The sequence below is a fragment of the Physella acuta genome, unplaced genomic scaffold (genome assembly GCF_028476545.2).
Source record: "Physella acuta isolate Inbredline_101_S28 unplaced genomic scaffold, ASM2847654v3 ptg000773l, whole genome shotgun sequence".
NCBI lineage: Eukaryota > Metazoa > Mollusca > Gastropoda > Physidae > Physella > Physella acuta.
The window spans coordinates 93777-120908 of record NW_026732291.1 but is presented as its reverse complement, the minus strand read 5'-3'; the positions used below and the strand labels follow the sequence as shown (position 1 = coordinate 120908).

General features: G+C 37.2%; 4 protein-coding genes and 2 non-coding genes across 6 annotated transcripts in view; 5 read left to right on the top strand and 1 right to left on the bottom strand.

Moving 5' to 3' along the window:
- The window catches only part of LOC131950586 (uncharacterized), a 32432-nt gene extending 22433 nt beyond the window's left edge, over window positions 1–9999 (top strand). Inside the window, exons 5-8 of the mRNA XM_059312807.1 lie at window positions 7839–7903; window positions 8104–8268; window positions 9198–9334; window positions 9492–9999. Of these exons, the coding sequence (XP_059168790.1) occupies window positions 7839–7903; window positions 8104–8268; window positions 9198–9334; window positions 9492–9620 (496 nt within the window). The 3' untranslated portion in view covers window positions 9621–9999. The remainder of the gene's footprint in view (window positions 1–7838; window positions 7904–8103; window positions 8269–9197; window positions 9335–9491) is intronic.
- Window positions 10000–12329: 2330 nt separating this feature from the next.
- Window positions 12330–18996, top strand: LOC131950571 (G8 domain-containing protein DDB_G0286311-like). The gene is made up of 6 exons (XM_059312791.1): window positions 12330–12432; window positions 15043–15264; window positions 15984–16093; window positions 16538–16756; window positions 18470–18674; window positions 18981–18996. The coding sequence occupies exons 2-6, from the start codon at window positions 15131–15133 to the stop codon at window positions 18994–18996; spliced, it is 684 nt and encodes a 227-aa protein (XP_059168774.1). The 5' UTR covers window positions 12330–12432; window positions 15043–15130.
- Window positions 18997–19155: 159 nt separating this feature from the next.
- On the top strand, window positions 19156–19890 carry LOC131950570 (PSME3-interacting protein-like). Its single transcript, XM_059312789.1, is given in 1 exon segment — window positions 19156–19890. A coding segment is annotated over 1 exon segment (684 nt). The 5' UTR covers window positions 19156–19206.
- Window positions 19891–20361: 471 nt separating this feature from the next.
- On the top strand, window positions 20362–23180 carry LOC131950590 (transmembrane protease serine 7-like). The gene is made up of 4 exons (XM_059312809.1): window positions 20362–20420; window positions 21031–21195; window positions 21686–21822; window positions 22989–23180. The coding sequence occupies exons 2-4, from the start codon at window positions 21135–21137 to the stop codon at window positions 23115–23117; spliced, it is 327 nt and encodes a 108-aa protein (XP_059168792.1). The 5' UTR covers window positions 20362–20420; window positions 21031–21134; the 3' UTR covers window positions 23118–23180.
- A 648-nt stretch (window positions 23181–23828) lies between these two features.
- Trnar-ucu (transfer RNA arginine (anticodon UCU)) lies at window positions 23829–23901 on the top strand. The gene has a single exon. It is a non-coding gene; the product is annotated as a tRNA-Arg (tRNA).
- A 564-nt stretch (window positions 23902–24465) lies between these two features.
- On the bottom strand, window positions 24466–24538 carry Trnar-ucu (transfer RNA arginine (anticodon UCU)). The gene has a single exon. It is a non-coding gene; the product is annotated as a tRNA-Arg (tRNA).
- Between the last annotated feature and the right edge of the window lie 2594 nt (window positions 24539–27132).

Sequence of the window (27132 nt, the reverse complement as noted above, 5' to 3'; positions counted from 1 at the left end):
CTTAACATGCGTATAACTCGTGAATACTAAAAAGTATAAAAATAATAAATACATAAAAACGTTTATAATTACAAGCTTTTATAAATGCACTATAATAACACGTATTGAAATAAGCGGCCCACGCTTTTATTTATAGTAATATAAATAGTAGTGCATTCATATATTTAAAGAAAGTACTTTTTTATATTTAAAGTACTCAGATTTATTATACTTTTAAAAATTATTTTATATTTTATAAAAATTGTATTATGTAGGTCTAATGTCCTTTACACATTTTTGCATGTTGGTTATGAATTTGTTATAAATGCCTGACCGCCATAAAGACAAATAAACATCTAAAAATATGTAGGCTAGTTTATTATACCATTGATATTTTTTTTCTGATAAAATACCAAAAGTATAATCTCTGCCTACATAAGTCTACACACCGATTTGGAGAGTTATTAGTATAGTTTTTACACCCATGCTACCGCAGCATGAGTGTACATTTTATACCAACTCTTCAGGTAGGCGTAGTTTAAACCACAGAAACATGGCAGTTAAAAAACTAAGAACCTACTCCCGGGTTGCACCACCGTAGAAACAAACCCTCATGTACACTAAGTTCCAACATCACGCCAGCTGACGACACATTTAATCTCCGTACTGACAGTACCCAAATGCCAACGCAAAATATTCGCATAAGCTCTATATAGAATTTTTAAATATAGATGTTATAAAAATATTTTCCCCTGGTTAGGCTAGAGGCCTACTCACATTAAGGCAATGCCCACACGCGTAATAGCAGCATTGATATAAACAAAACTCTCGGCCAGTTGAAATAGAGGTACAAATAAGCCTTCAACGTTGAGTAGAGTAGAGGTAAGAATAAGTCCACACGGCTAGCTCAACAGTGGTATAAACAAGCCTCAACGGAAGTTGCAGCTTTAGTATAAATTGCATACGAATCTTATAACAAGTCTTCAAAGTTGTGTAACCGTTTCGGTATAAACGACGCCTACATCACTTTAAATCTTCGGAATAAAAAAAGCTACATCTGCGAGTACTGATAAATACATACTTGAACTAATCGTTTTACTGATAAGTACATACTCAAGACTAAACGGACCACTGATCAGCACTTATTTCCAAAGGGTAAGATCATTGGTAAACACCGCTGGACAATCAGAACGTGTGGTAAAGTAGGCGATAGAACTTGCCCGAGCGTGTTCGGTACAAAATTCAATGAAGCGTCTGCAAATACAAGCTCACACTCGGGACTATCTTGTATGTAGACTTTTAACCTTGACATATAGTGTCATAATGGTTAAGTATAGTACTCGTTTTGAAATAGGACTACAATGCGCGAACGTAAAGGAAACTACAGTAAAAATTATTATGTAGGTGTAAAGTTTCATTGTACTCGTTTTATTCATGCTGCCAACGTCTTAGAGTTGTGGCCGACGTCCGAGAGGTCCTATACTATACTCTGACTTAAACCACGGCAGACGGCCACTAGAGTAGTGCGTTCTAACATATAATAAGACGATGTGATGCACTGAAAAGCACTGCATGGTGCAATGTTTACTTTTATAGTTCCAAAATCTATAGCGAAGACGGAAGGAAGGACTGACACACTACCACCAGCGTCATATAGATGTCTAATAGATGTTTATTCGTTTCTTCATAGCCAGATGAATATGTTTCGCAACCTGTAGGCAATAGCCTTCAACCGGTTTATTTACTTGCATTGTTGCCATCTTTCAAACCATTATGTGACGTCATAGCCTTTCCAGAAAGAAGGCAGGGATTGACTGAAAAAAAAAAACAACTTCAGTAACAAGAGCAGCGGGCCAGTAAATTAGGTCCAATTTGCATTGTGTTACAAATAGCGCAAAACTTAATTGTTTTTTTAAAGCATTGTAGCGTTTTATCTGGATATCGCTACAGAATACACCCTGCTTGTGTCTTATTAAACTAAAGTCGACCGCACTTTTAAAAACAATTACAACTTACTTGGCTGTGGCAATACTAGATTTGGTAACAATTTACAGATTATTGGGTGTATAGAAGGTAGTTTAAGGGGAAACTTGGTAATTTATACCCTGCGCTTCAGTGTTTCTTTCAGACATTTTTTCAGAAGGGGGTGAGGTGTTCACATGAGACATTTAGCAGTGGGCAATTACAATTATATTTTTTTCGATTTGCACCCCCCCTCAAACTTTCGATTTGCACCCCCTTCAACCTTTCAATTTATTTTTCCAACCCATTTTGGCGCCCCCTAAAGTCGGCGCCCGGGGACATGTGCCCCCCCCCCCCCCCGCCCAGCCTCCCTCGCTACGGTACTGGTAACGGACACCAAGTATGTTTTAAAAAAAACAAATATTCTGGGGTGGTGGAGTGCAGGCTTGTGTGAAAGTTACGTGCACTTTGAGCATGACCAGAAGTGTCCAGCACACCTTTAATATTGTCAGTCAGTTCAGGTATATACGTGTGTACGTTTGTATTTTGAAGCCCTTCTATTCATCGAATGACCACTTACGGAGATAAACCTGCTTCCCTTCCCCACGCGAGATCTCGTCTTTCCGAAAGTAGGTTTTAAGTGGCGGCCACGTTTTTGCGTGATTGCATCTTTGTGCTGTGCAGTAAAATCTTTGTGAAAATCTGTGTGAAATCTTTATGAATCGAGTGTTTACATGGGCGTCCGCCTGCTCTTGTCTGGGTCCAATAAACCTGTCAAACGCCCATTTACTTGTTCTGTCCTTCTAATGCTGTATGATTATAGGGCTGGTCATTAGGTCACCAACCAGTTCTATGGCTCAATAAAACCTGAATGAGCCATACAATTGGTTGGTGACCTACTCACCAGCCCTATAGATGTATTGATTTAGTGTTTGATGACATCCAGTGGCGTAGCGAGGTCGGGTGTCACCCTGTGCGGCACTTAATGGTGTCATCCCCCAGAGGCGTAGCACCCCACCCCTCAAACTTTCGATCTGCACCCTCCTCCCCTCAAACTTTCGATGTGCACCTCTTAAAAGACTATTTAACACTCGAATTAATCACTTAATTAAGTGGAATTATCATTTTTCTCTATATATTTTGCTATTTTTTGCCTTGGTGTCACCCCCCTAAATGGTTTCACCCGGTGCGGTCCGTACACCCACCCCCACCCCCTCGCTACGCCTCTGCACTTTGACACTATTTTAAAGTAAAATAATGTCAAAGTATAATAGGCTACATATTGTGCAGTTTGTTTCTCAACAAGAACATTAATCAACTATAAAATTCATCAACTACAAAATTCATCAATAGAAAATTCATCAACTACAAAATTAAATCGTCTAGAACATTCATCAACAACAAAATTCATCAACTAGAACATTCATCAACTACAAAATGTATCAACTAGAACACTCATAAACTACAAAATTCAGGCTTTTATCTCGTTACTTTATCATTCAATGTCTTGATATTTCGTTTAACCCAGGCAAGCGAGAAAACATTAACAAAATATTTTAAGAACCGCTGCAACAATCGACTGGGATTGAAGTCACGAAATAATCAAGCTCTACATCAACCCATCAACCTACAACAACCATCAGACAAGAAAGAAAAATGATGAAACTACTGGCCGGATTACTCGCCGTGTGTGCGTGTGTGTACGCTACCGATATCTACATCAACCAATACCAGGGTGCCGATGGACGAATGTACTACATGGCGCCTTTGTACTGCAACTACAGTGGGTGAGTTACACCCCCCCCCCCCTACCCTCGGGCGTTTACGTTCTCGTTCTGACTTAAGTATTTTGTGTTATACGTCATATGACCTGTCGACTACGACTTCAGCCTGATTCCCCCCCCCCCCCCCCCCCCAGATTTGCTCCACTATTATTTTTTTTCACTTAAGAACAATCTGCAAGACAGCAGTTTTTTATTTTGGAGTTGTTTTCAGTGTTTCTTCCAGACCTTTTTCTCCGAGGGGGGGGGGGGGGAGGGGGTGGGCACTTGATATTCTAGGGTGGAGGGAACTAATTTTTCTCGGGGGGGGGGGGGGGGGGAGACACTGGTAAAATTATATGTTTTCTATATAAATTCCATCTTGTTCGAGGGGGTTCTGAGCTCTGCCCCCCTCCGCCCCCCCCCCCCCCCCCGCCGAAGAGATGCCTGGAAGAAACTCTGGTTGTCTCTCCTAGATTAAATTGATGTCCCCAGTTTCTTTCTTCTTCTTCGTTCCTAATTTTAGTGTTAAAAGGGATTCCCTCCAACACCATAAAGTATTACGAGTCGATTTGTAATGCGCCATATAGGGGCTTATACCGTTGACTCCGGTTTTGGATTTTGTTCTATAACATGTGTACAACCAAGATCAATCTGCAACACAGCAGTTGTTTGATTTTGGAGTCACTTTCTTATAGAAGTTTAATTCTTTTTTTTTAAAAAGTGACGGGTAAAAATGAAGTTTTAACAGATTTTATATCTAATAGTGTTACCTCCCCTTTTATATCTAATATTACTACCTCTCTCTTTATATCTAATATTGCTACCTCCCCCTAATATTGCTACCTCCCCCTTTATATCTAATATTGCTACCTCTACCTTTACATCTAACACTGCTACCTCTCCCTTTATATCTAATATTGCTACCTCTCCCTGTCACAGGAGTCTACTGACCTCTAGCTACTACGACAGGCTCCGGGCTACCTACACTGCCCGTAACGACCGTAACTGTTGCTACCTGGCCGACTCACGTAACCAGTGCTGCTTACAAGGTGAGTGGCTACAGGTAGATTTAACACCTGTTTTATGGAGCACTAGATGGACAAGGTAAGTGGCTACAGGTAGATTTAACACCTGTTTTATGGAGCACTAGATGGACAAGGTAAGTGGCTACAGGTAGATTTAACACCTGTTTTATGGAGCACTAGATGGACAAGGTAAGTGGCTACATGTAGATTTAACACCTGTTTTATGGAGCACTAGATATAACTAACAATATTTAACTCTTGCTAAACTCAAACATTTTCGAGTTGTTTTTTTTTTTAAATCTTTAAACACTTACGTTGTCTGTTCTCCACAAGGAAATACCAATTAACAGTTTTTATTTTTCTCTTAACACTTCCTCTTGTCTCTAGACCAATGGTTCTTAATCTTTTTGGAGGTACCGAACCCCACCAATTTCTTATGTGCATTCACAGAACCTTTTTATCGTTCTATCGTCCGCACTGACAAAACCGATCGTGAATCATATGACTCAGACGTGTTTCTATGCGGATAAAAGGATGCAATATTGTACGTTAATATGTGTAAAGTAACTTTAAGATTCAGCATCATTTTTTGTATCTTGGTGTTGATAAAATTACCTGTGTGATCAGATGGAGATATTCATCTTTTAGCAGAAACCACATGCATTTGATTCTGACTATAAATATCTTTAGAACAAGGTGGTCGCAAGACTGCAAACCCAGGGTCCGCCCTGATTTAATTAAGGGAGACAAGGCGGCTGAGCACATTATCTTTCCACAAACATAGGTCACGGTATATGGCTAACTCTACTTTACCTGCCGCATTCATTATCCGGTCCGATAGGACATCTTAGCGACTGCTAATCCGACTGTGTCTAGTTCGAATCCCGGGGTTAAGTGCGTAGAATGACCACGAGTCCACTCAGCTCTGATGAGTACCTGACTAACGTAAGGTAAAGTCGGCTCGGTATAGTGCTGACCACAGTATCGTTTCAAATACCGAGATTCCTGAAACAGGCACACTCTACATCACCTGCCCATTTAAAGTAAGGTTCAAAGGGGTACTTTACTCTTACTACTTAGTCTTGGCGATCAAATGGAATGTTCTGACGTCTGGTGTTTCAGCTGATGGTGCCACTGTCCAGCAATGTCGCTGTAGTCCAACCATCACCTGTGGTCTACAGCCCAAGGTCGACACCACCACAGCTGCGCCGACCACCACGACCCCAACAACAACCACGACGCCAACAACCACCACAACCACAACAACAACGACAACCACAACGACCACACCAACAACCACAGTACCAGCGTCTTGTGAGTATAACTAGAGTTATACCCCGCGATTTCTAATAGTTAAACAAAACTTTATGAACATTTTATTATACATTTTTTTAAATATGTTGTTGCAGTTACAGTAGTTATTTTTTAAAGTATGTTTTAGTATCATTAAAAGATGTAAAAGACATTAATAAAATAAACAATGGTATATGCTACACATTTTACGTTTAGAAATTGCGCCTAAAAAATTGCTACAGTTATTCAATCGATAGCTAAACTTCAAACCCGGATTTAGCTCGTATCAGATATATATATATATATATATATATATATATATATATATATATATATATATATATATATATATATATATATATATATATATATATATATATATATATATATATATATATATACGTGTTAAAAATTAAATTAAAACTTGTATTAACATATTTTTACAAACAACTTTACATTTTAGTACTAATTTACCAAGTCTTATTTCAAATACTCCAAGCAAAGTATTGTTCGATTTCTGTTTTCAATTTAAAAAATGTGTAGCTTTAAAAAAAATGCAACTCAATGTTTTAACTCGAAAAAAACATTTTACAATTCCTGATGTCTGTCATACGTCATGTTATGAAAAAAATCTTCACCACGACTAGCAGCAATATGATTTTTAAAAATCAATTTTCTAGAAATAGTCCAAGTTACTATCGATTTTATTTTAAAAGAAAAACAACAAATGACAAAGTTTTTTGTTTGTTTTTAAACAAGATTAATGTGTAAATATTACGTCATTGGCAGTGTGCCCGTCAGCCTACCGTATTCTCAACGGTATCCCAGTCAACAACGACTGCGCCTTTGAGGGTATCGCCAACATCACCACCAAAAACGGCACGGTCGTCTCCTGCAACGCCGTACTGGTTGTGGCCACAGTCAACGGCACCCTGAAGAAAACTTTCGTCACAACCACAGTCTGCACACAGCTCATCGCGACAGGAACGTGAGTACCACATCGTTAAAATCTTCACGTGTGTTCACAAACATGCATTTCTAACATGGGGGGATATTTGGATTAAACAGAAGTTTAATTCAATAAGTAACATAATTCTAAAGATCAATTTAATTTTTCAAGTGCTAAATTTCATTTACAAGGTGACTTTAAAAAAGCCAAATTTTATTAATTTTTAGTGAGATCAGCTCTGACATTTGAAAATGTTTTACATCAAAATACTTAATGCGTTTAGAATTTTAAAAATTGCACGGAGCTATAGTTTGGTTCGGCTAATGAGTTATTCTGTACGCAATAAATCTAAAAACGGAAAATTTTGTTATGGGTTACAATACACATAAACATTTTTGGAACTAGTTTATGAAGAAAAAAGATACGCTGATAAATAATTATTTATATTACTAACAAAAGATATTTCGAAGCAAAGATTGGAGTTAACATCTGAACTATAAAAAAAATTGAAACTATTGTTTATTTGGCCAAAGTTTGCTCGTGCTCATAACATTTCTAACAAATGCGAATAATGAATTCTTAAATGAAGAATCCTAGCCGAATATGACTTTTAGAGCATATTTAAAAAAAAATATCTCAGACTAATATCTATTTAACCTGATTTTGCTGTGACCACGAGAGAAAAGTCTGTAATTCTGAAAGGCCGCCCTAGAATTTTCTACTGCAGGGTAGTGTAAGATACAAATCTCCCTCCCTTAGTTATCAGCTAATAACTATACACAAAACGCATGAAAATAAATACGTCAAATATTTCAGTCTTCGTTAAATCTGTTCATTAAAATATATTTATTTATGTGTTATCCACAGCTTTGAGATTTCCATTGGCAACCAAAATTATCCAATCACAGCTCCAATATTCTCCATCACCAATGGTAAGCTTTAGCTCTGCGACCTTGACCGTGTGATAGAAGTGTCTGTGTTAGATCCTCTATATCCAGCTCTTGGGTTTAAACCTGTGTATTACCTTGATATTGCATAATCTATAAAAAATATACATTTTTACACTATTATGACTAATTCCGTTTTAATATTTTTAAAACTATGTTTACGCATGAAAAAATATCACTTGCAGGCACCAATGGAATCTCTTACATCACCGTCACTGACCGTTACACCAATCTGCTGAGTTACCTAGGCACATGTCAGACGACAGCCTGTGGTTATAATCCTACCACAATGTCCGGTAAAGTGGACTTGAACGATTGTAAGGTGGTCAGTTGGGGATCATCACAAGCAGGTACTTTATACAACAGAAACTTTCTTCTTCATGAATATATATATATATATATATATATATATATATATATATATATATATATATATATATATATATATATATATATATGTTACCGAGTGTATTTACTCGCAATGCCAAATGTTACCGAGTCTATTTACTTGTGCTATCTTTGACCAGCACACAACATCAACCGCAATATAGATACTCGGAAGTGCAGGTTTACATTTATCTCTTTATTAAATGAATCAATAGAAATGCTCCACATAGCAATGCATCAATGTTCCACAAGAATACAATGAACCAACTGACCCCCACTGTCCTCACTAGTTCTCACACATCAGAATACACGAGTCCATGGTTCGGGCTTCAAAACCTATTCTCACAAATCACAACACGTCTCCACAGTTCAGTCTGCAACCTCTGTTCTGCTCTTCTGTCCTGCAGTCTTATTATATCCCTCGTATTCGTAATCGTTTCTATCCTTTGCATCATAACTATCAACTCCGCACTTCTGTCGTATCGCTTCCCAACTGCGCAGTGGCTTTGTATTCGTTATCAGTCCACACCACCTGCATCCGTTGCATCAGCCCAGTTTGGCCTTGATCGTGCCTTAGTTGACAGACTGTATTGCGTTCTTATCAATCGTCTTTAGTAACTACACTAGTTACATATATATATATATATATATATATATATATATATATATATATATATATATATATATCTTGGTAAATATTGAACTTGAACATAGTGGTGTTCGTATGAAATATATATATATATATATATATATATATATATATATATATATATATATATATATATATATATATATATATATATTTATTTATTTATTTATTTATTTATATTTATATTTATATTTATATTTATATTCATACATATACATATCGGACATGTTTCTCTGTTTGCAGGACGACTAGTGACCACTGGCCTATATGAGACCGCCATTAAAATCTCCCCCTCCGGGTGCACCACCCTCCCCAACCTCTTTGGACTGACCACCTCTCTTTGTTTCTCCACGGTCAGCGGCAAGAACCTCTACTGTTCGGTGAGAATTTCAAATCTAAACTTTGCTTTAGTGATGTGGCTTTAGCTATTATTAAAATATGACTTTAGTGATGACTGAATTAGTTATTTTTGAGCTCTTGTTCTGACCATCTGTCGTCATCTGAGTGTGCTAAAAGTCACGTGATCTGTGTCCACAGGGCGACCACGGTGCCCCAGTCTACTGCAAGGCCCCTAGCAACGGCGAGTGGATTCTGATGGGAAGCGTTGCTATGCAACTCGTGTGCAACGGATCAAGCGAGATCAAGGTCATCCCATTCCCAGGCTAGTCGCTTGCAGTCTAAAACAGCCGTGAGAGACTAGTCGCTTGCAGTCTAAAACAGCCGTGAGAGATTATAGAAACTAAGTCATCGGAACATCATATCTTATCAGAGTTATCTGAACATCATTAGCTTATCAAGAGTTATCTGAACATCATTAGCTTATCAAGAGTTATCTGAACATCATTAGCTTATCAAGAGTCATCAGAATATCACAATTTTTCAACAGCAAATTTGGACTATGATTTTTTAAATTTTTTTTTCTTAAAATCATGATTTTCTAAGTGATCTGAATATCATGATTTTATTCAAGCGTTTTCTGAGCACCATGTTCTTACAAGCTTTTATTTTTTGTTGAGATGGAAGTGAAATAAATCCTGAAAACAGATTTTTGTTATTGTTTATGAACACAACATTACTAATTAGTAATTACAGGTGTCTCTGTTATGCTGACACATCTATTTTTTTAGTTGCATGATATTTCGTTTTCTTATATAGCGTTCCTTCTTCTCCGTTCTTACTTCTAGACTGGAAGAGTTCACTCCAACACAGTTAAGTATTACGGGTCAGCTTGTTATGCGCCATATAGGCCATTGACTCCGATTTCAACCTGTTTTGTCAAACAAAGAACAAACTATCAATGATTTATTTTGAAAGTTGTCTCCCCTAGAAGAGTTGTTGTCCCGCCACATCTGCCTGAGGGTTCGAACTCGGGACTTTTTGGTTTAGCAAATATGAGCTTTACCGACCCGAACACGCCGACCATATAGAGAACTGAAATAGAGTAAAGCTCTAGTCTGGAGACGTGTGAGGGGTGGGGGGGGGGAGACATAAAGTTCGTGACAGGATTGTTCTGTGGCCAACTAAGTGACGTTCTAGTTTAAAAAAAAAAAAAACTCTTATATCTGAAAATGTACATTACAGTTTTCATTCTCCATCAAAACAACGTTTCGATCATCAAATCGATGAAAAAAAAAACAGTTGTAAATTTGAACAGCTACCATAAAGATGATACATTGGTTGCCTCGTAGAAAAGACAAAATTTGTTCACATGTTCTTCCAATTTTTGCTTCTTTATAATAGATGGCTTAGTAAAATTGACTTAGTAAAATAACTATTATTCGCAATCAATAAAAAAACGAATACACAAATTTCAGCGAAGTTAATGTTACACATCCCATCTAAATACATTAAAGTAATTACTTGTGTAAATTATAACATTGTCGATAAATAACACACTACACAACTCAACACTCTGCTCTAAGATCCGATTTTGTCGAGTAGACCTCACATATTTTGATAAAGAGTTAACTAAAAAAAACCATTGAATCTTAAGTTTGTTTAAAAACATATGATCATTAAACATCAGGATATAAATAGGTTTACATTCTCAAGCATAAATTTTTAGGGTGTTTACAGTTTTAATGCAGACAGATCTCACTTGTCTTAGTCACTTGCAGGTGCAAGTCAGGTGAATAGAGCACACATATATGCATGTATGTATATATATATATATATATATATATATATATATATATATATATATATATATATATATATATATATACATATATGATCACAAGCAAGTACTTTTTACTTCATCTAAGACATAAACTTTCTTCATATATATATATATATATATATATATATATATATATATATATATATATATATATATATATATATATATATATATATATATATATATGTCTAATGATATAATTTCAATAGACACATATATATAAATATATAAATAAATAAATATATTTATAATATATATATATATATATATATATATATATATATATATATATATATATATATATATATATATAAATATAAATATATATATATATATATATATATATATATATATATATATATATATATATATATATATATATATATATATATATATATATATATATCTTGGTAAATATTGATCTTGAACTGAGTGGTGTTTGTATAAAGACAACATGTTCTGACTTTGATCACCCCCCCCCCCCCCCCACCAGCAGTTAGTGAAGATGTGATCGGCTGTAATTCAACTCTGCCGTTCCACACAGACACGTACACCCGTCGCTCTGTCGGTGAACATGTATAGCACCCAACCCAGAAACCCGACCTCTTCCTAATTGAAAGTAAACCTCAGACCTACCTTACCCCAGCGGCGTGGTTAGTGGGAGTGGACGGGGTCTAATACTTCTTCTCAGTGGCGTAGCGGGGTCGAGTGTTTCCCGGTGCGGCAATTAATGGTGTCACCCCCCCAGAGGCGCAATGACCCTTCACGGGGACAAACTTTCAATTTTCGATTTGCACCCCCTCCCTGAAACTTTCGATTTGCACCCCCGTTCTTCAAATTTTTCTCTATATATTTTGCTATTTTTCGCCTTGGTGTCACCCCCCCCCCCAAATTGTGTCACCCGGTGCGGTCCGCACTCCCCGCCCCACCCCCCCCCACCTCGCTACGCCTCTGCTTCTTCTCTCCCTGTTGGATCTAACACGAATGTAAATAGAGGTTATAGTCGAGGTTTCGCCTCTATCGCCCACCTACTTAACGCAGCGGTCGAGTTACGCCACTGTCGTGACACCCCCCCCCCACCTTAAACCAGGATGTGGTGACGCCCCTGCACGTAGGTAAAGAATACCCAGGCGTGGTATGCTTTCAAGTTCCCACAAAGCGTGTGTGCTAGGGTAACAATGCTAACAGTATCAGCGCCTATAAATACTTCAAGTTTGCTGATACACGCATTAGTACGCAAGGAACGTAGAGGAAAAATCTAACTTCAGTTTTAAATTTTTTAGTTTTTGTGGACTTAAGGTGTGTATATTCTACTTGAACATCATTTTCTAAGTTTGATTAAGAATGGTGATGGGATATTTCAAATGTGAATGGATTATTCAATATTTTAAGTTGTTGTTAATTCTGTTCAACAATATATAGAACAAACGTGGCTTTAATTTGATTTCAATCCTCAAGTTATCATCATCTTCATCATCATCATCATCATCATCATCATCATCATCATCATCATCATCGTCTACATCATCTACATCACCATCATGATCACGAATATCATCATCATCATCATCATTTTTCTTTGTGCCCAAGACACATGTAACCACTACAGAAAGCTCTTTCCACTTTTGTCATCATCATCATCATCATCATAATCGTCGTCGTAATCATCATCATCGTCGTCGTCATCATCATCATCTTTTCTCTTTGTGCCCAAGACACATGTAATCACTACAGAAAGCTCTTTCCATTTTTTCGGATTCTTGCGATTGTAGCCGTCCTTAACGATAGGCCTGCCTTTCGTTAGTTGTTTTACTATTGTACACCTCAACGTCTTCCTTAGCCTTCTCTGTTTTCTTTTTCTTAGAAGCGTCCAGTAAAGTACTATACCTGTAATATTATCTGGATTCATTCTTCAAATGTGACCCATCTAGCACCATCTTTTGTTTTCGATTATTTTGGAAACTGCTTCCATTTATGTTTCTTTAAGTAGTCTATCATTAGATATTGTGTTAGCCAGTGTATGCCTTTATCCTTCACAAGCACTTAGTTTGGAAAGAGTCTAGTGATCTGCTGGTGGCGGGTGTAATTTCCAGCATTCGCTGATATATAGTTAGACGCTAAGGACATTACTTTTAAAAACTCATCATTTGGTCTCGGATATTTTCTTCGATGCCATGTTATTGGCATGGTTGTAAAGGCTTGCTTGGCTTTAGAGATGCATGTTTTATTTTCCGTGGTGTAGTTTTCTTCATTGTTGACTGTGCTGCGTAACCTCAAGTTATATGAAAGCATTTAGTTTTGGTTAATTTCAAGTTGTTTTTCCAAGGTTTTATGAAATTCGACTTCTATCATTTTCTATCTATTCCTACCTCGTCAATGATGGTAAATCTTACAAATAATGTGAACTACGACAGTAAGGCAACAATCTAAACTTTCCGACCTTTAGATATTTTACGGTAAAATATTTAAAAACGTATGAAATATTATTGTAAAATAGCAAGAAGAGAACTGTAGTCTCGAGTCTGACAAGTTGTGCAACATACAACTAATTTTATGGAAAATCCTGTGGTTGTGCTAGTGTGATTAAACAACTGACCCCATGCTTATCAATGTGTCACTGAATATTATCAGAACGTCACATTAGCTTAAAAGTTTTCAACCGAAGATATTGAGTGGCAAACTGGTCTGTTTATGAAACCTAATGACCAAGTCACTATCGCTTAATATTGCTTGCATCGCAATTTACACAAAAACTTTTTCTGAATCATGTCAGCACTGTTAGAGGGGACCAATGTCAACAGCAGTGCTTTTTGTGTTCAAAGAATAAATAGCTACCTAACTAAATTAAAACGCTGAGAATGGCTTATAAAGTAGGATTATGCGTAGACCTACATTAAGATTATGTTAAAAAAAAACAAGAAAAAAAAACAAGCAAGTAAATATTCATATCATTGTGATAAAAAACAGGTATAGTTTACTGATAAAATCAGAGAGTAAAATATTTTGTCCTGTATCTCTTATCTGCCTCATGATGTATAAAAATGTACTTATAGACTCATTAGTATGATGGTTATGTGCGCTGCTAGTTTAAATATCAATAAAATCACTTTATGAGGATTAAGTAATACCGGGAACGTTTACTTCTTGGGGAGTAAGAGCGGTAACTCTGAATAGTAATAGTTTTCCTTGAATTACCTCTCTTCAAATAAATATATGAGCCATGAACTGTTCAACATTTGCTTAAATTTAGCGTTGTGTACATTGCCATAATATAAAGCTAAAATCGAGCCGAAATGACAAAATTCCGAAGTGATTTATAATACTTTTTGACCAATGATCGCTACCATGTCATACATCAATTATCCTGTTCACTACCTTGAAATGACAAAACTCTTTGAAGTCATGCGACAAATCCCCCCCCCCCCCATTTCCCCAGGCAACCAGTGTTTCTTCCAGACTTTTTTCTCCGGGGGGCACTTGAAATTTTCGGGGGGGCGGTAAACTTTCTTCGGGGGGGGGGGGGCGGACACTGTTAAAAGTATATATTTTCTATATAAATTATATAAATTTCATTTCGTTCGGGGGGGGGGGGTGGTAAAAAATTTTCATGGGGCACAGCAAAGGCCCCCCCCCACCCGAAGAGATGCCTGGAAGAAACTCTGCAGGCAACCACCAAGTGTAATTAACAAAATGTGTTAATTTATACGCTCAACGTTTCAAGAATAAATAGGCCAATTACGTCAAGTTTTTATAACTTTCCCAATCAGCCCAAAACTACCAAAATCTACCACCCCATCCCCACCACCACTACCACGTACATCCTCAAGAGTGTAACTATATTTCTGAAGGCCTCCATATTTCTGTTAAATTAAAAGGTTTGTTATATATATAAAGACATTTCTTTCTTAGGTAGGTGAAATATAGCTGGATAATTCGGAACCGGGTAACTATCCTACACATTTTAGAAAAAAAAAATCTAAGCCGAACAAGAACGAAAATGGGATTATCTTTCTATGTCGCTGTTTTGACCCTCTGCGCAAGTGCGTGCGCAATTAACACCACGATCAACCAATACGCTGGGACCGACGGGAATGTCTACTACTATACTCCAGTCTACTGCAGTAGTTCTGGGTAAGTCTAGGTACCTCAAAGTCTTCGTGGGTGTTTTATTTTGTTCAAATTGGAAGATTTTTAAATAGTATGTAATTTTCGTAAAGTATGTAGACAGTAAATTTTTAAAATTTTGACGAATCATCAAAGTCTTCGATTTCCGGTAGTCTCTTTTGAGTATGGGCCGTAAATTAAAGCTTTTGATTGAGTTCTGGAGTATGGGCCGCCAACTACAGCTCTCCAGAGTTCTCTGTCATGCTGTATTACGGGCCACCAACTACAGCTCTCCAGAGTTCTCTGTCCTGCTGGAGTATGGGCCACCAACTACAGCTCTCCAGAGTTCTCTGTCCTGCTGGAGTATGGGCCGCTAACTATAGCTCTCCAGAGTTCTCTGTCCTGCTGGAGTATGGGCCACCAACTACAGCTCTCCAGAGTTCTCTGTCCTGCTGGAATTAATTTAGCAGCAACTATTATAACTCTTCGTGTTTGTCCGATTCATTAAAAAAAAAGTTTAAATGCGATAATTAAAACTTTGAAAAAAAAACTATACTTTTTAGCGAATAATTTTAAGTAGGTTTAATTTTTCATGTGCTTTCATGTTCTGTTGTAAGTGAAGATATAAATTTACTTGACTTATTTTAAAGTAGATCTAGATGTTAGCTGGGTTGTGGGGCGAGAAAAACAACATTCAAAGCAAACACACGTCAACTAAGTACACAGAGAGATAAATATCTTTTCAGGAGCTTGCTCCAGCCCGCCTACTACGCCAGTCTACGTAGTACCTACACGATCAGGTACGGCATTGATTGCTGTTACCTGAACAGTTCCAGGAACCAGTGCTGTATGCAGGGTAGGTAACTCAGGTGTTTAGTGTAAAGGTGTGTAAATAGTTGAGAGTTGGTAACTGATTCAAGGTAAATAACTGATTCAAGTTAGATAACTGATTCACGTTAAATAACTGATTCAGGCGATGCAAATAATTCAGGGCGGGTAACCTATTCAAGGTAGGTAACTGATTCAGGGTAGATAATTCAATATAAGTGAAAGCTAAAAAAATATATCGCTACATTTTGCCCAGATAGACAATGGATACACCCAGAGGAGCGCTTACCATGGCTTTATATAAAGAGATCAGGGGTTGTCCATGCATCATGATCTCTTTCTCTCTACCTTGGACGGTTTATTCTAAAGGAATGATAAGCAGTACTCTTGGTACCAGAAAGGTGATCAAGTTATATTTGTAATGAATGTTCGTGCCTGCTGTTCTCACGGTCAACTTGTTGTCGTGTTCCAGTGGACAGCAAAGGTAACCAGACATGTCGCTGCAGCACATCCGTGCTCTGTGGACTTGAACCCAGGATACAGACCACCACAGCCGAGCCCACTACCGAATCGACCACCACCACCACCACCACCACTACTACACCTGAACCCACGACCACAACCACAACCCCGACCACAACCCCGACCACAACAGTAACGACCACGCCTACAACCACCGTCCCTCCCTCCCGTAAGTATGAGTAATCTAGTTTTGTAACTGGAATTGCAATTTAATTTATTAAACCACAAGTATCTTGATGTTGAAAAGCATCAGATAGATATGTGCATGCCATTAAATTAATTATATTGTAATTGTAAAAGTGTCTTACTTGTAGTGTTGGAAGGGATCACATCCAACACAATTAAGTATACGTGTCAACTGGTTATGCGCCATTGAGGCCATTGACTCCGATTTCAGCCTGCTTTTCTTTTCGGATTTGCTTCCATAGTCGTTGCCCAACCAAGAATAATATACAAGGCAGCAGTTGTTTGAATTTGGAGTTGTCTCTCCTTTGTGTTACAAAAGTACCGTTTTTAGCGCAATTTCCATTCTGGAGAATTGCGTTTATTAACTCGTCATTTCTGGGAATGGATGGATGAATGTATGGATGAATGTGTGTCCGCAGCTTTAAGTCGTATCTCCTCCTCAACGAAGCAATATCGAGGACTAGTTCCAAAAGCAATTATGTTAAGCAAGCTACGAGGATGAACATAGGCCATAAAAATTCCGGGTTTCTTTCATGGATTTCCCAGAAAAGCCAAAAAACCTCGAAAAAAAAATGCAGTTTTTGGCCCATATCTCAGCAACGAGACCATTTAGCGACTTGAAACATGTACCAATCGATTCCTGCCAAAATTTAGAACAATATTGCCGTAGAAAGTTTTCAAAAATATCCTTTCGTTCGGTCACAATTTTTTTTTTGAATTAATTAAAATTTGGACCGAATTAGTAGGCATATTTATCCAACCACACCACACGCGTCATCACGTTCAATAGCTGCGCCATCACGTTCAATGGCTGCGTCATCACGTTCAGTAGGCGCGCAATGGTTTTTAGTCATGTAACTCTATTGTAAATAAAACATGTAAAATACTGAAAAAAAAATTAATAAAAACGTTTTAATAACTAACCAATGGTTTTACTAACCCTGCTCTTGATTTACGCTACGACAGAGCTAATTTTAGATAACATAAGGAAATTGCGCTTAAATGTCACTAGACTTTTTAATTAACTTGTTTTAATGTGTTTTGGAGTTGTCTCTCCTCGAAGAGTAGCTGTGCCCAGCTAACGAGCCTCATCTGCCCGAGGGTTCGAACTCGAGACTTTTTAGCAACCATTAGCTTTACCGACTCGACCACGCCGATCCCCTGTACCCCTACTGATACATGCAATTACTAACCTATGGATGTGTGCACGCGAGATGAAGTGGGGATATCACAAAGTGATAAAGAACTATATCGTAAAACGATGATGTATTGTTGAGATTACTCACCCTCATGCTCCTGGTGGTATACAGAAAAATGTCTACCAGTTTAGAATTTCAAAGAAAAAAATTTACTAAAAAAATAATACTTATGTTCACTAGAACACTGTAATACGTGTAGATAAACACTAGACCTTTCGATATCTTTGTCTTGTTAAATATAATCAGAATAGTATTTCATTGTTCATACGATCTTATATCATGTTGGCTTAATGTATGCATGATCTATCATTAAGTAAAGATTTGTGTTAGGGTTAATAAACCTAACGACCTCTTTGTAATGATCTCTAGAATTATTAAAAGCACTACATAATAGGACCTTTTTGTTAACAGCCATAATGTCACAGAAAGATATTGTTATTATAATGGTCTTAACGGTAAGTTTACATTGTTTTCATTACTGTATGATTGTTTCCCAGTGTGTCAAACATCGTACCGTATACTGAACGGCATCCCCGTCAGCAACGACTGCTCCTTTGAGAGTATCGCCAACATCACCACCAAAAATGGCGCCGTCATGTCCTGCAACGCTGTCCTGGCTACAGCAACAGTCAACGGCATCCTGAGGAGGACATTTGTCACAACAACACTTTGCACAAACATAATCGGAGCTGGAGCCGTACCGTATGTTACTGTAATTTTTTTTAAAAATTACGCCGCGTTTACACATGCAACATGTACACTACACATGTATATTAGACTTTTTTCTCTCTGTTTTGTTGTTTTTATTTGAGGTTATTTTTTTTTTACTTCTATGATACAACAGTTTTTTTCTAAATGTGTTTAAACAGATCAGCTTATTGAATACAATTCAATAACTAACTCTGCCCCAACAAAAACAGTACACATTCCAAATTAAAGATTACTTTAATAACTATGGTAAACATTTTTTAAATTTAGTTATACTAAATTCTCCTTGACTAATTCCAGAAAATTTGATAACTGAAAGCTTTATTCAAGAATTTATAACACTATAGAAATATAGTTAAACAACATCATTCTTAAGCTGTTATTTCTTAAAATGACCCTCCCGCCCCACCCTTTAAAAGCACTAACAATACCCACAGCTCTCCTCTTTCAGCGAAAACACCAGTCTATGCTTATAAATAAATGGACATACGAGTGGATTTTATAGCTACCTGCATTTTAATTAAAAATGAGTGGCCAATTCAAAGCTTTTGTCACTGAAAAAGAAGTTCAAGAGCAAAGGGACCGCCGTCAAGCTGAGTGGGAACGAGTTAGAAAACCAGAAGATCCTATAGAATGTCCAGAGGAGACCAGGTCACCTTTTGACCAGTTACAGACTAACAAAGAACTGAAGGATAGAGAGCTTGAAGATGAGACTAAATTACGAAGTAGTGTAAAAGGTCTTGATGATGACGAGGTTCATTTCCTGAGCTACGTGTCCAACAGGCAGGTGCAGATAGAAAAGGATCGGAACATGGAAGAGAAGTCTGTCATTGAAGAAATGAAAAATGCTAATGTAGTAAAGGTAAATGAGAAAAAAAAAAGATCTCCAGACAGCAACAAATCATGAAGTTCAATCACAAAGTCAAATTCACAAAAGCTATTATTGCAGGGTGCAATTAAAAGGAAAAGTACAACAGAAGCCAACTCTGACACAGTTGATAAAAAGCAAAAAGCGAATGGTGACAGTGATGATCCACCAGACAGCAATCTGATGGCAGGGATCGCCAAAAACATAATGGTTGTAGCTGGCATCCTGTCAGGGATAGCTGACTACGGGAAGGAGGACAGCAGCACGGAGAATGAAAGCAACTCAAGCGAATCTGAGGCTGACCACATGATCCTACCCAGTGCTCCCACACATGTATACTAGTCATGTCTAGATAAACAACAATTCGCTACTAGTTATTATACACGTTCTTTGAGATATATCTTATCATTTAACATTTGTAACTTGTTGCGAGTTTGTTTTCTAGACATGAATAGTATATTAGTCGAATGCTCTACCATTCGACCTTACCATCTCATATATACGTCTTATGGTATTACAAAAACAAAAATTGTTACATTAGTTAGACTATTGACGCCTGCGTGAGACTACTCAGCTTTCATGGGTACCTGACACCAGTCGGGAAAAATAAAGACAGTGGGACACTGAATTATCCACCTTTTGTTTGTTGATTTTGCTTTCTCTCCTCGATTTTTTAAAATTTTAGTAAAGTTGTTTTCATTTTATTACATGTGTAAAAATAATAAGATCATTTGCTTTTCCTTTTATTTTTCTGATATTCTTTAAAAAAATAAAACTAGTTAAATGTAAATGCTCTTTTCTTTTCAGATTTGACCTGTCCATAGGCAACAAGATTTTTCCCATTCTGGCTCCGATCTTTACATTAGTGAATGGTAACTAGTGTAAATATATATATATATATATATATATATATATATATATATATATATATATATATATATATATATATATATATATACATATATACATATATATATACATATATACATATATACATATATATATATATATATATATATATATATATATATATATATATATATATATATATATATATATATATATATATATATATATATATATATATATATATATATATAGCCTATATATATATATGGCTAAATCATTAAATTTTAAGAAATGAAACTTATAAAAATAACTTTTTGTCCCATTTTGAACTAAACAAAAATCACCCCATATACTGCATTAAATCAGAGATTAATCACAAGAGATTGCCTATATGTTTATGTTACTTCTATTATTTCTGTGAGCTTTAGACTTGAAGATTAGAAAAAACGTCAATATTTATATTAAAATCTACGTATAGCACCAGATTTTGTAAAGCGAGTAAGTTAAGATATCTTTGTCAATATGACTGTCCATGGGGCAAGTGAAGTAGAGTTCATCTGTGTGTATAGATTAAAAAAAGAAAAACGTTATTTTTACTGTGTTCAAAGTTCACCTGAATTCCCTCCCCTCCAGGCACCAATGGTATCTCATACATCACCATCGCTGACCGTTACCTCAGTCTGGTGAGTTACCTAGGGAGCTGTCCCACCACTACCTGCGCCTTCAACCCTGTCACCATGGCAGGTAAACTAGACTTCAACGATTGCAAGATCGTCAGTTGGGGCTCATCAACTGCAGGTACGCTCTTTTGTTCTGTCTTTGAGGTACGAATTTAAAAATAGTTATGTTTACGAACGTTCCATCATTCAATCGTCTCGGTTTGTGGTTAAAGACATCCAGGTCTACGAACGATCTTAGTTACGTGTTTCAGACTACGAACTATTCTAGTTACGTACGTTTCAGACTACGAACTATTCTAGCTATGGACATTTCAGAATACGAACGATCTTAGTTACGTATTTTTCAGACTATGAACTATTCTAGTTACGAACATTTCAGACTACAAACAATCCTATTTACGTACGTTTCAGACTACGAACTATTCTATCTATGGATATTTCAATACGAATAAACCTAACTTAGACCATGTTATTAGTTATATTTCTTATGTTTCTCATCAGCTTAAATCACATTTTTAATTATACTTCACAGAAGCTAGACAACACGCTGTTATTTATAGTTCTGTTTCCCATCAACTTACACCACATTATTATCTTCTCTCTCCCAGGTAGCCTGAAGGGGACAGGTTTGAACGAGGCGGCTGTCAGGTTCTCCCCCACCGGGTGCACCACCCTGCCCAACCTGTTTAACGTCAGCACTTCCCTCTGTTTCTCCACCATCAGCGGCAAGAACCTCTACTGCTCGGTAAGTCCAAAGCGGCTACAGGACATTACCCCCCCCGAGCAATTACCCCAGTCAATTACCCCCCCCCCTCAAGTTATAATCCTAGCTCTAACTCTAAATTCCAAGCCTATATATTACCTTAATCATAACCTTAAGAAAAATACCAAAAACGAATCATTCACCTCAGCCTGAAACTTAACACAAAACAAAAAACAACTCTAGACATTGGTTTAGGCCTAACCTTGACCATTACACTAACCCTAATCCTAGCCCTGACCCTAATTCTAACCCTGACCAAAACACTAACCCTAATCCTAAATATAGCCCTAACCCTAACCCTAGTCCTAACACTAACCTCAGCTCTTTCCGGGGGGGGGGGGCGGTAATGTCCTACTGGGCGGGGAGTAATTAACACGGGGGGGGGGGGGGTAAGGGGTCGTCATAAATGACGTCACACTCGTAAGGGGGAGGGGGTCCGTAATTTTGTGACGGTGTGTGATGATGGGGAGGGGGGGGGGGGTTAAGATGATGTGACGTCACACTTTTGCATTATAAAAAAAGCAATGTTAGAAAAAGAGTTTTAGCCGTTATTTCGAATTTTAGAAAACGGTTTTAATAAATTGTAATAGGAATTGATCAAAACAAAATACTCTATGTTGACAGAGTTCTGACAAGATTTTGGAAAAATATCGATGTATTCAGAAAAATTCAACTGCAATTTTGAGGGGGGTTATAGGCGGACGTGTGACGTTATTTTAGGGGGGGTCTGGCTTTTTGTGACGACGTGTGACGGAGGGGAGGGGGGAGGTAAAAATCGTTAAAAAAAAAACGTGACGTCATTTATGGATGACCCCCTAATTACTCCGGGAGGGGGGGGGAATGTTTGGGGTGGGTGGGGGTAATCATATCTGTTGGAAATTGAAACAAAACCACACAATTAAAAAAAAAATAATCACAAGTTTTTATTAACATTGTACTCGATTTCAAACATATTTAATCTTTCTTTACAGTTTTTTTTGGGCCAATCGTTATCTATAAAAATTTCGCGTTTTTAAAATTGGTGCAAACTCGCTTAAAAATTAAAAGAAAATAAAACACAGTGGAATATGAAAAAAAAATCGATACAAATTATATTTTGAGCAAACGCCTTCGACAAAGGGAACTAATCTTTGGGCATTTAATTACAGGGAGATAATGGTGCCCCAGTCTACTGCAAGGCGCCGAGTAACGGCGAGTGGATTCTGCTGGGAGTCGCTGCCATGCAGCTTACGTGCAACGGATCAAACGAGGTGAAGGTCATTCCATTCCCAGGATAAAGAACACATTCATGCACATTGAAAGAAAGAAAGAAAAAGTTATGTTTATTTCCCTGATTTATTTACACTTGATTTGGAATTTGTTGAAAATAAAAATCTTTTGAAAATGTGTTTTAACTCAAGTCGATTTTTAAAACTGTTTTGTTCAGTTGTTGAATTAATAAAAAAACAAACACGCGTTTAGCTAAGCATTTAGTCTTTGTTGGTGAAATTCAGGGCTGGGCTGTGTCCAAGGGGCCCGGGAAATTTTAAAACTGGCCTCCGCTGGACCCAGGAATGACATTATTTGGCCTGAAAGAATGGGAAGCAATTTAAAAAAAAACCAAACTTACAGGAATTTTATGTCTACAGTATCGTTCAATTGTGTTCCACCGAGATTTTTTAATTGGGCTGGAGGGGTGAGGTGGTGGGGGTGGGGGAGAGACAGACAGCAAAAGATTTTCCCTGGTAGACCGACGGGCCAGTCCGCTAGTTGTGACCATGATACAATTGTAATGTTCGGCTCTAATTTTATGTTAGGAAAAAAATGCGTTGAAGCCGGTCAAAGCCTTTGTAGGGGCTCTAAAGCGTCGGGGATGGGTTGATGAATGTGGTTAAATAAGGACGCAAAAATGATGCTAGAGTGATGGAAAAAACTCACTGGCGTTAGAGAAATTCAAGTATTTGTTTAACAGTCGCCGTTCTTCCAAATAACTTTTGTCTGTAATGTGAGTCCCCGTAGCGCAGGGGATAGCGCGCTGGACTTCTAATCCAGAGGTCGCGGGTTCGAATCCCGCCGGGGATGCCTTTTTTTCTTCTTCTTACTTTAGCAAAATATTTTGGCATTTTCTTTATATTTGAAGAAATATAACGTAAAATAAGAGCTTGCGATAATTGCAATATAAAAAACTTCTTAACTTTTACTATTACCAAGTACTGATGGCTACTCATCTATATATATAATTCTCTTCTTCGAGCCGTTAGAAAACAAGCTGCAAACGCTCTCCCTACCTCCCCACCCCTACATGGTTTTAGTGAGCTGTGTTCACTCTAAATGTTTACAAGCAGAGCCAACGATTTTAAACGTAGGGGGGGGGGGGAGGAGGGGGGGGGGGGAGGGAAGGAAGGGGGGGGAGTTATGGTCCTTAACGAGCTACTTATAGTGTTTTAAAGAAATATTTTCAGTGTCAGCGTTGGTACTGTCGAATTCACAAATTATGAATTATTGAAAATTAGAAACAACTAAATAGCGGCGTATGTTATGCCGCGGGCCGGCTCGTAGTTATAAATTGAATTCTTTAGAAGCGAAAACCATTTAATGTAACAACGAAATCACAAGAATTAACGTTTATAGTAATTTAAAAAACATCATCCCCGGCGGGATTCGAACCCGCGACCTCTGGATTAGAAGTCCAGCGCGCTATCCCCTGCGCTACGGGGACTTGCTATAACACTAATAAAAAAGTCAACACTTTATACAATTTGTAGGTCCCGGTATTTTATAAATCACAGAAGAAATTATGGAGGAATTTAATTTCCATATAGAAGCAAATAAACAGGACCAAAGTATTTGACGATCTTCGTCCATGCACAACCAAAGCGCCTTTGTTGGTTTGTTGTCCTCAAAAGAATGAATAGAAACATTTCCAAACGACTTCACGCTTTAGTTATGCCGGCAGTAGACCTAGACCAGACAACAGAGGCGTAGCGAGGGGGGCGGGGGTAAATATGTCCCCGGGCACCGAACTTAGGGGGCGCCAAAATGGGTTGGAAAAACAAATTAAAATATCTTTTTAGCTGCATTTTTGAATTATAAATATAAAAAACATATATGAGGGGGGGGGGGTGCAAATTGAAAGTTTGAGGGGGGGGGGGTGCAAATTAAAAATTGAAAGGTTGCTCCCGAAGGGGGACCCAAATTGAAAATTTGTCCCCGGGCGCCGGGAAGTGGAGCTACGCCTCTGCCAGACAACAACTACAGACTACTGAGCAACAGTCAACAATATATAGCAAATACATTTCAAACCATTTGTTTGATCTTTCATAAGCCGGCGTTAAGATAACTAGACTGTTTGACCATTGTTTGACCATTTAGTAGCTGGCATTAAGATAACTAGACTGTTTGACCTTTGTTGGACCATTTAATAGCCGGCATTAAAATAATTAGACCGTTTGACCTGTGGTTGACCATTTAGTAGCCGGCAATTTAAAAAAGGAAACCCTAGAAGGCCTATGTCCAAACTGTTGAAACTATTAGTTTGGTCCATACACTCGACCAATAATTTCCTCTAGACTAACAGAAAAAGTGTTCTCGAGTGTTCAAATGTTGTGCTTGATAGAACATAAAACTTAATGTTGTTTTTGCAATCAATCCTTGACACCTTCGTATAAAATGAGCAGTTTTAAAAGACTTTCGTTACTAGACAGTTGAATGAAATAATCTTTTTACTAAACCTACTCAAACCATTTTAAAAAATAGACAAAGTACTTCTCCCTCAACACCGCACTGTTTGTATTGTGCTACATAGATTTCTTTATAAAATATCTGAGGTGGGTCAAGATTATGTATATTCATCCATTTTTATTTCAATTTTACAAAAATATTTTCAAAATTGCGAGAATATTGTAAAAAAAAAATACGTTTCAGAATTTACTTTCTACATTGCAACACTGTTATTTCACACCAACTAACCCATTCCTGTCCAACATCCCTCCCCACTAGGAGATTGAAGTCATCAACAGACTACCCCCCCCCCCCCCCCCCCCCGATTACCCTGTTAGCTCATACAGAGACCAATTAACATAAGGTTAAAGAAGTTAAATGGAATATTTACATTACATAACTCTTGAAGATTAAGTCTGGCAAATAAAAATAAATCAAAGAGCCTGAACCTGAATAAATTTAATTGAAATTTCACAAATTAAAAAAAAAAAATTGGGCCATACTGTTGATAAAGCTGATAGATCTACGGACATATTCTTTCTTTCTTTTTCTTTACATTAGGTGTCATTGAGGCTCGCTTTTAAGTATTTAAGTTAAATTTAAGTCAATAAATTTCAAGTTAACATTACCTTCAAACGAAGGTAACAGAAAAATTGGAGGAGTCTAGTGGGAGAACTTAAAAATTTTAATCGCTATGTTTTTGTTCAGTTAAATAAACTGCAGTGCCATTGAATACTTTATTACTAACATATACAATGAAATAAAGGGGTTATATCAAACGTAACAAATAGACCTAGATCTAGTAGAATTAATGTTCACATTTCAAATTAAGATGGCGGCATATACAAATCAACCCGAGAGGCTTCTAAAACAGAAGACAAAAAGAAGTCGAAGCATTATAATATCTACAAAATTTTATTAAAATTACTATTATTTATTTTCAATGCATCTACATAAGTCCATTTTTTAGGACTGTTATAATGTTTTATGTATGCCAAAACCATTATGTACCAAGTTTTTGTTTGTAATTAAACTTTTTTTTTACAAAAGCCGTTTTTGTTATATTTTACTGACTTTGAATACGCACCATTTAAATAGAATTACTAAGTGAGTGAAGCGGTGATTGAATAACTCAAAGGTTGTTTCGTTTGATTGAAGTACAGGTTAGTGTGCGACCGTCTGATTCATATTTTGGTATGGTAAAGTCAACAATGAGAAGACTTACTTCAAACCTCTGTGTGGGTGCACTAGTGCTGTGTCCTGGTAAATATTTGATGCTGGGCCTAACGTTTACATTAGGCTAACTCCGAGGGAACATCACAGTGTACATCTTAGCAGGGGCGTATCTTCAGAAGGTAGGGTGCTCTGAGAAATATAGGCAGTAGACTGAAGAGGGGAATTAAATAAAACATCAATATTCCGTGAGGGATTGCAGAACATTTATTGTAGTGCCCCAATGATCCTATGGGATAAGGGACGATTGGTTGATTAGTATTAATGCATAATATATTTTAATCGTTAACCTCTCGTCTATCATTGGTATTCTATCGTATGACCTTCTAACTCTTATTCTTACTTCTCAGCTGAGTTTCT

What these genes read in the sequence shown, in the direction of transcription:
- LOC131950590 (XM_059312809.1), top strand. Translation starts at nt 21,135, where the DNA reads ATGGCAGGTAAACTAGACTTCAACGATTGCAAGATCGTCAGTTGGGGC. An exon ending in TTGGGGCTCATCAACTGCAG is followed by an intron (nt 21,196 to 21,685) that starts GTACGCTCTTTT and finishes TCTCTCTCCCAG; the next exon opens with GTAGCCTGAAGGGGACAGGT. An exon ending in GCAAGAACCTCTACTGCTCG is followed by an intron (nt 21,823 to 22,988) that starts GTAAGTCCAAAG and finishes ATTTAATTACAG; the next exon opens with GGAGATAATGGTGCCCCAGT.
- LOC131950571 (XM_059312791.1), top strand. Translation starts at nt 15,131, where the DNA reads ATGGGATTATCTTTCTATGTCGCTGTTTTGACCCTCTGCGCAAGTGCG. An exon ending in GTCTACTGCAGTAGTTCTGG is followed by an intron (nt 15,265 to 15,983) that starts GTAAGTCTAGGT and finishes ATATCTTTTCAG; the next exon opens with GAGCTTGCTCCAGCCCGCCT. An exon ending in GAACCAGTGCTGTATGCAGG is followed by an intron (nt 16,094 to 16,537) that starts GTAGGTAACTCA and finishes GTCGTGTTCCAG; the next exon opens with TGGACAGCAAAGGTAACCAG.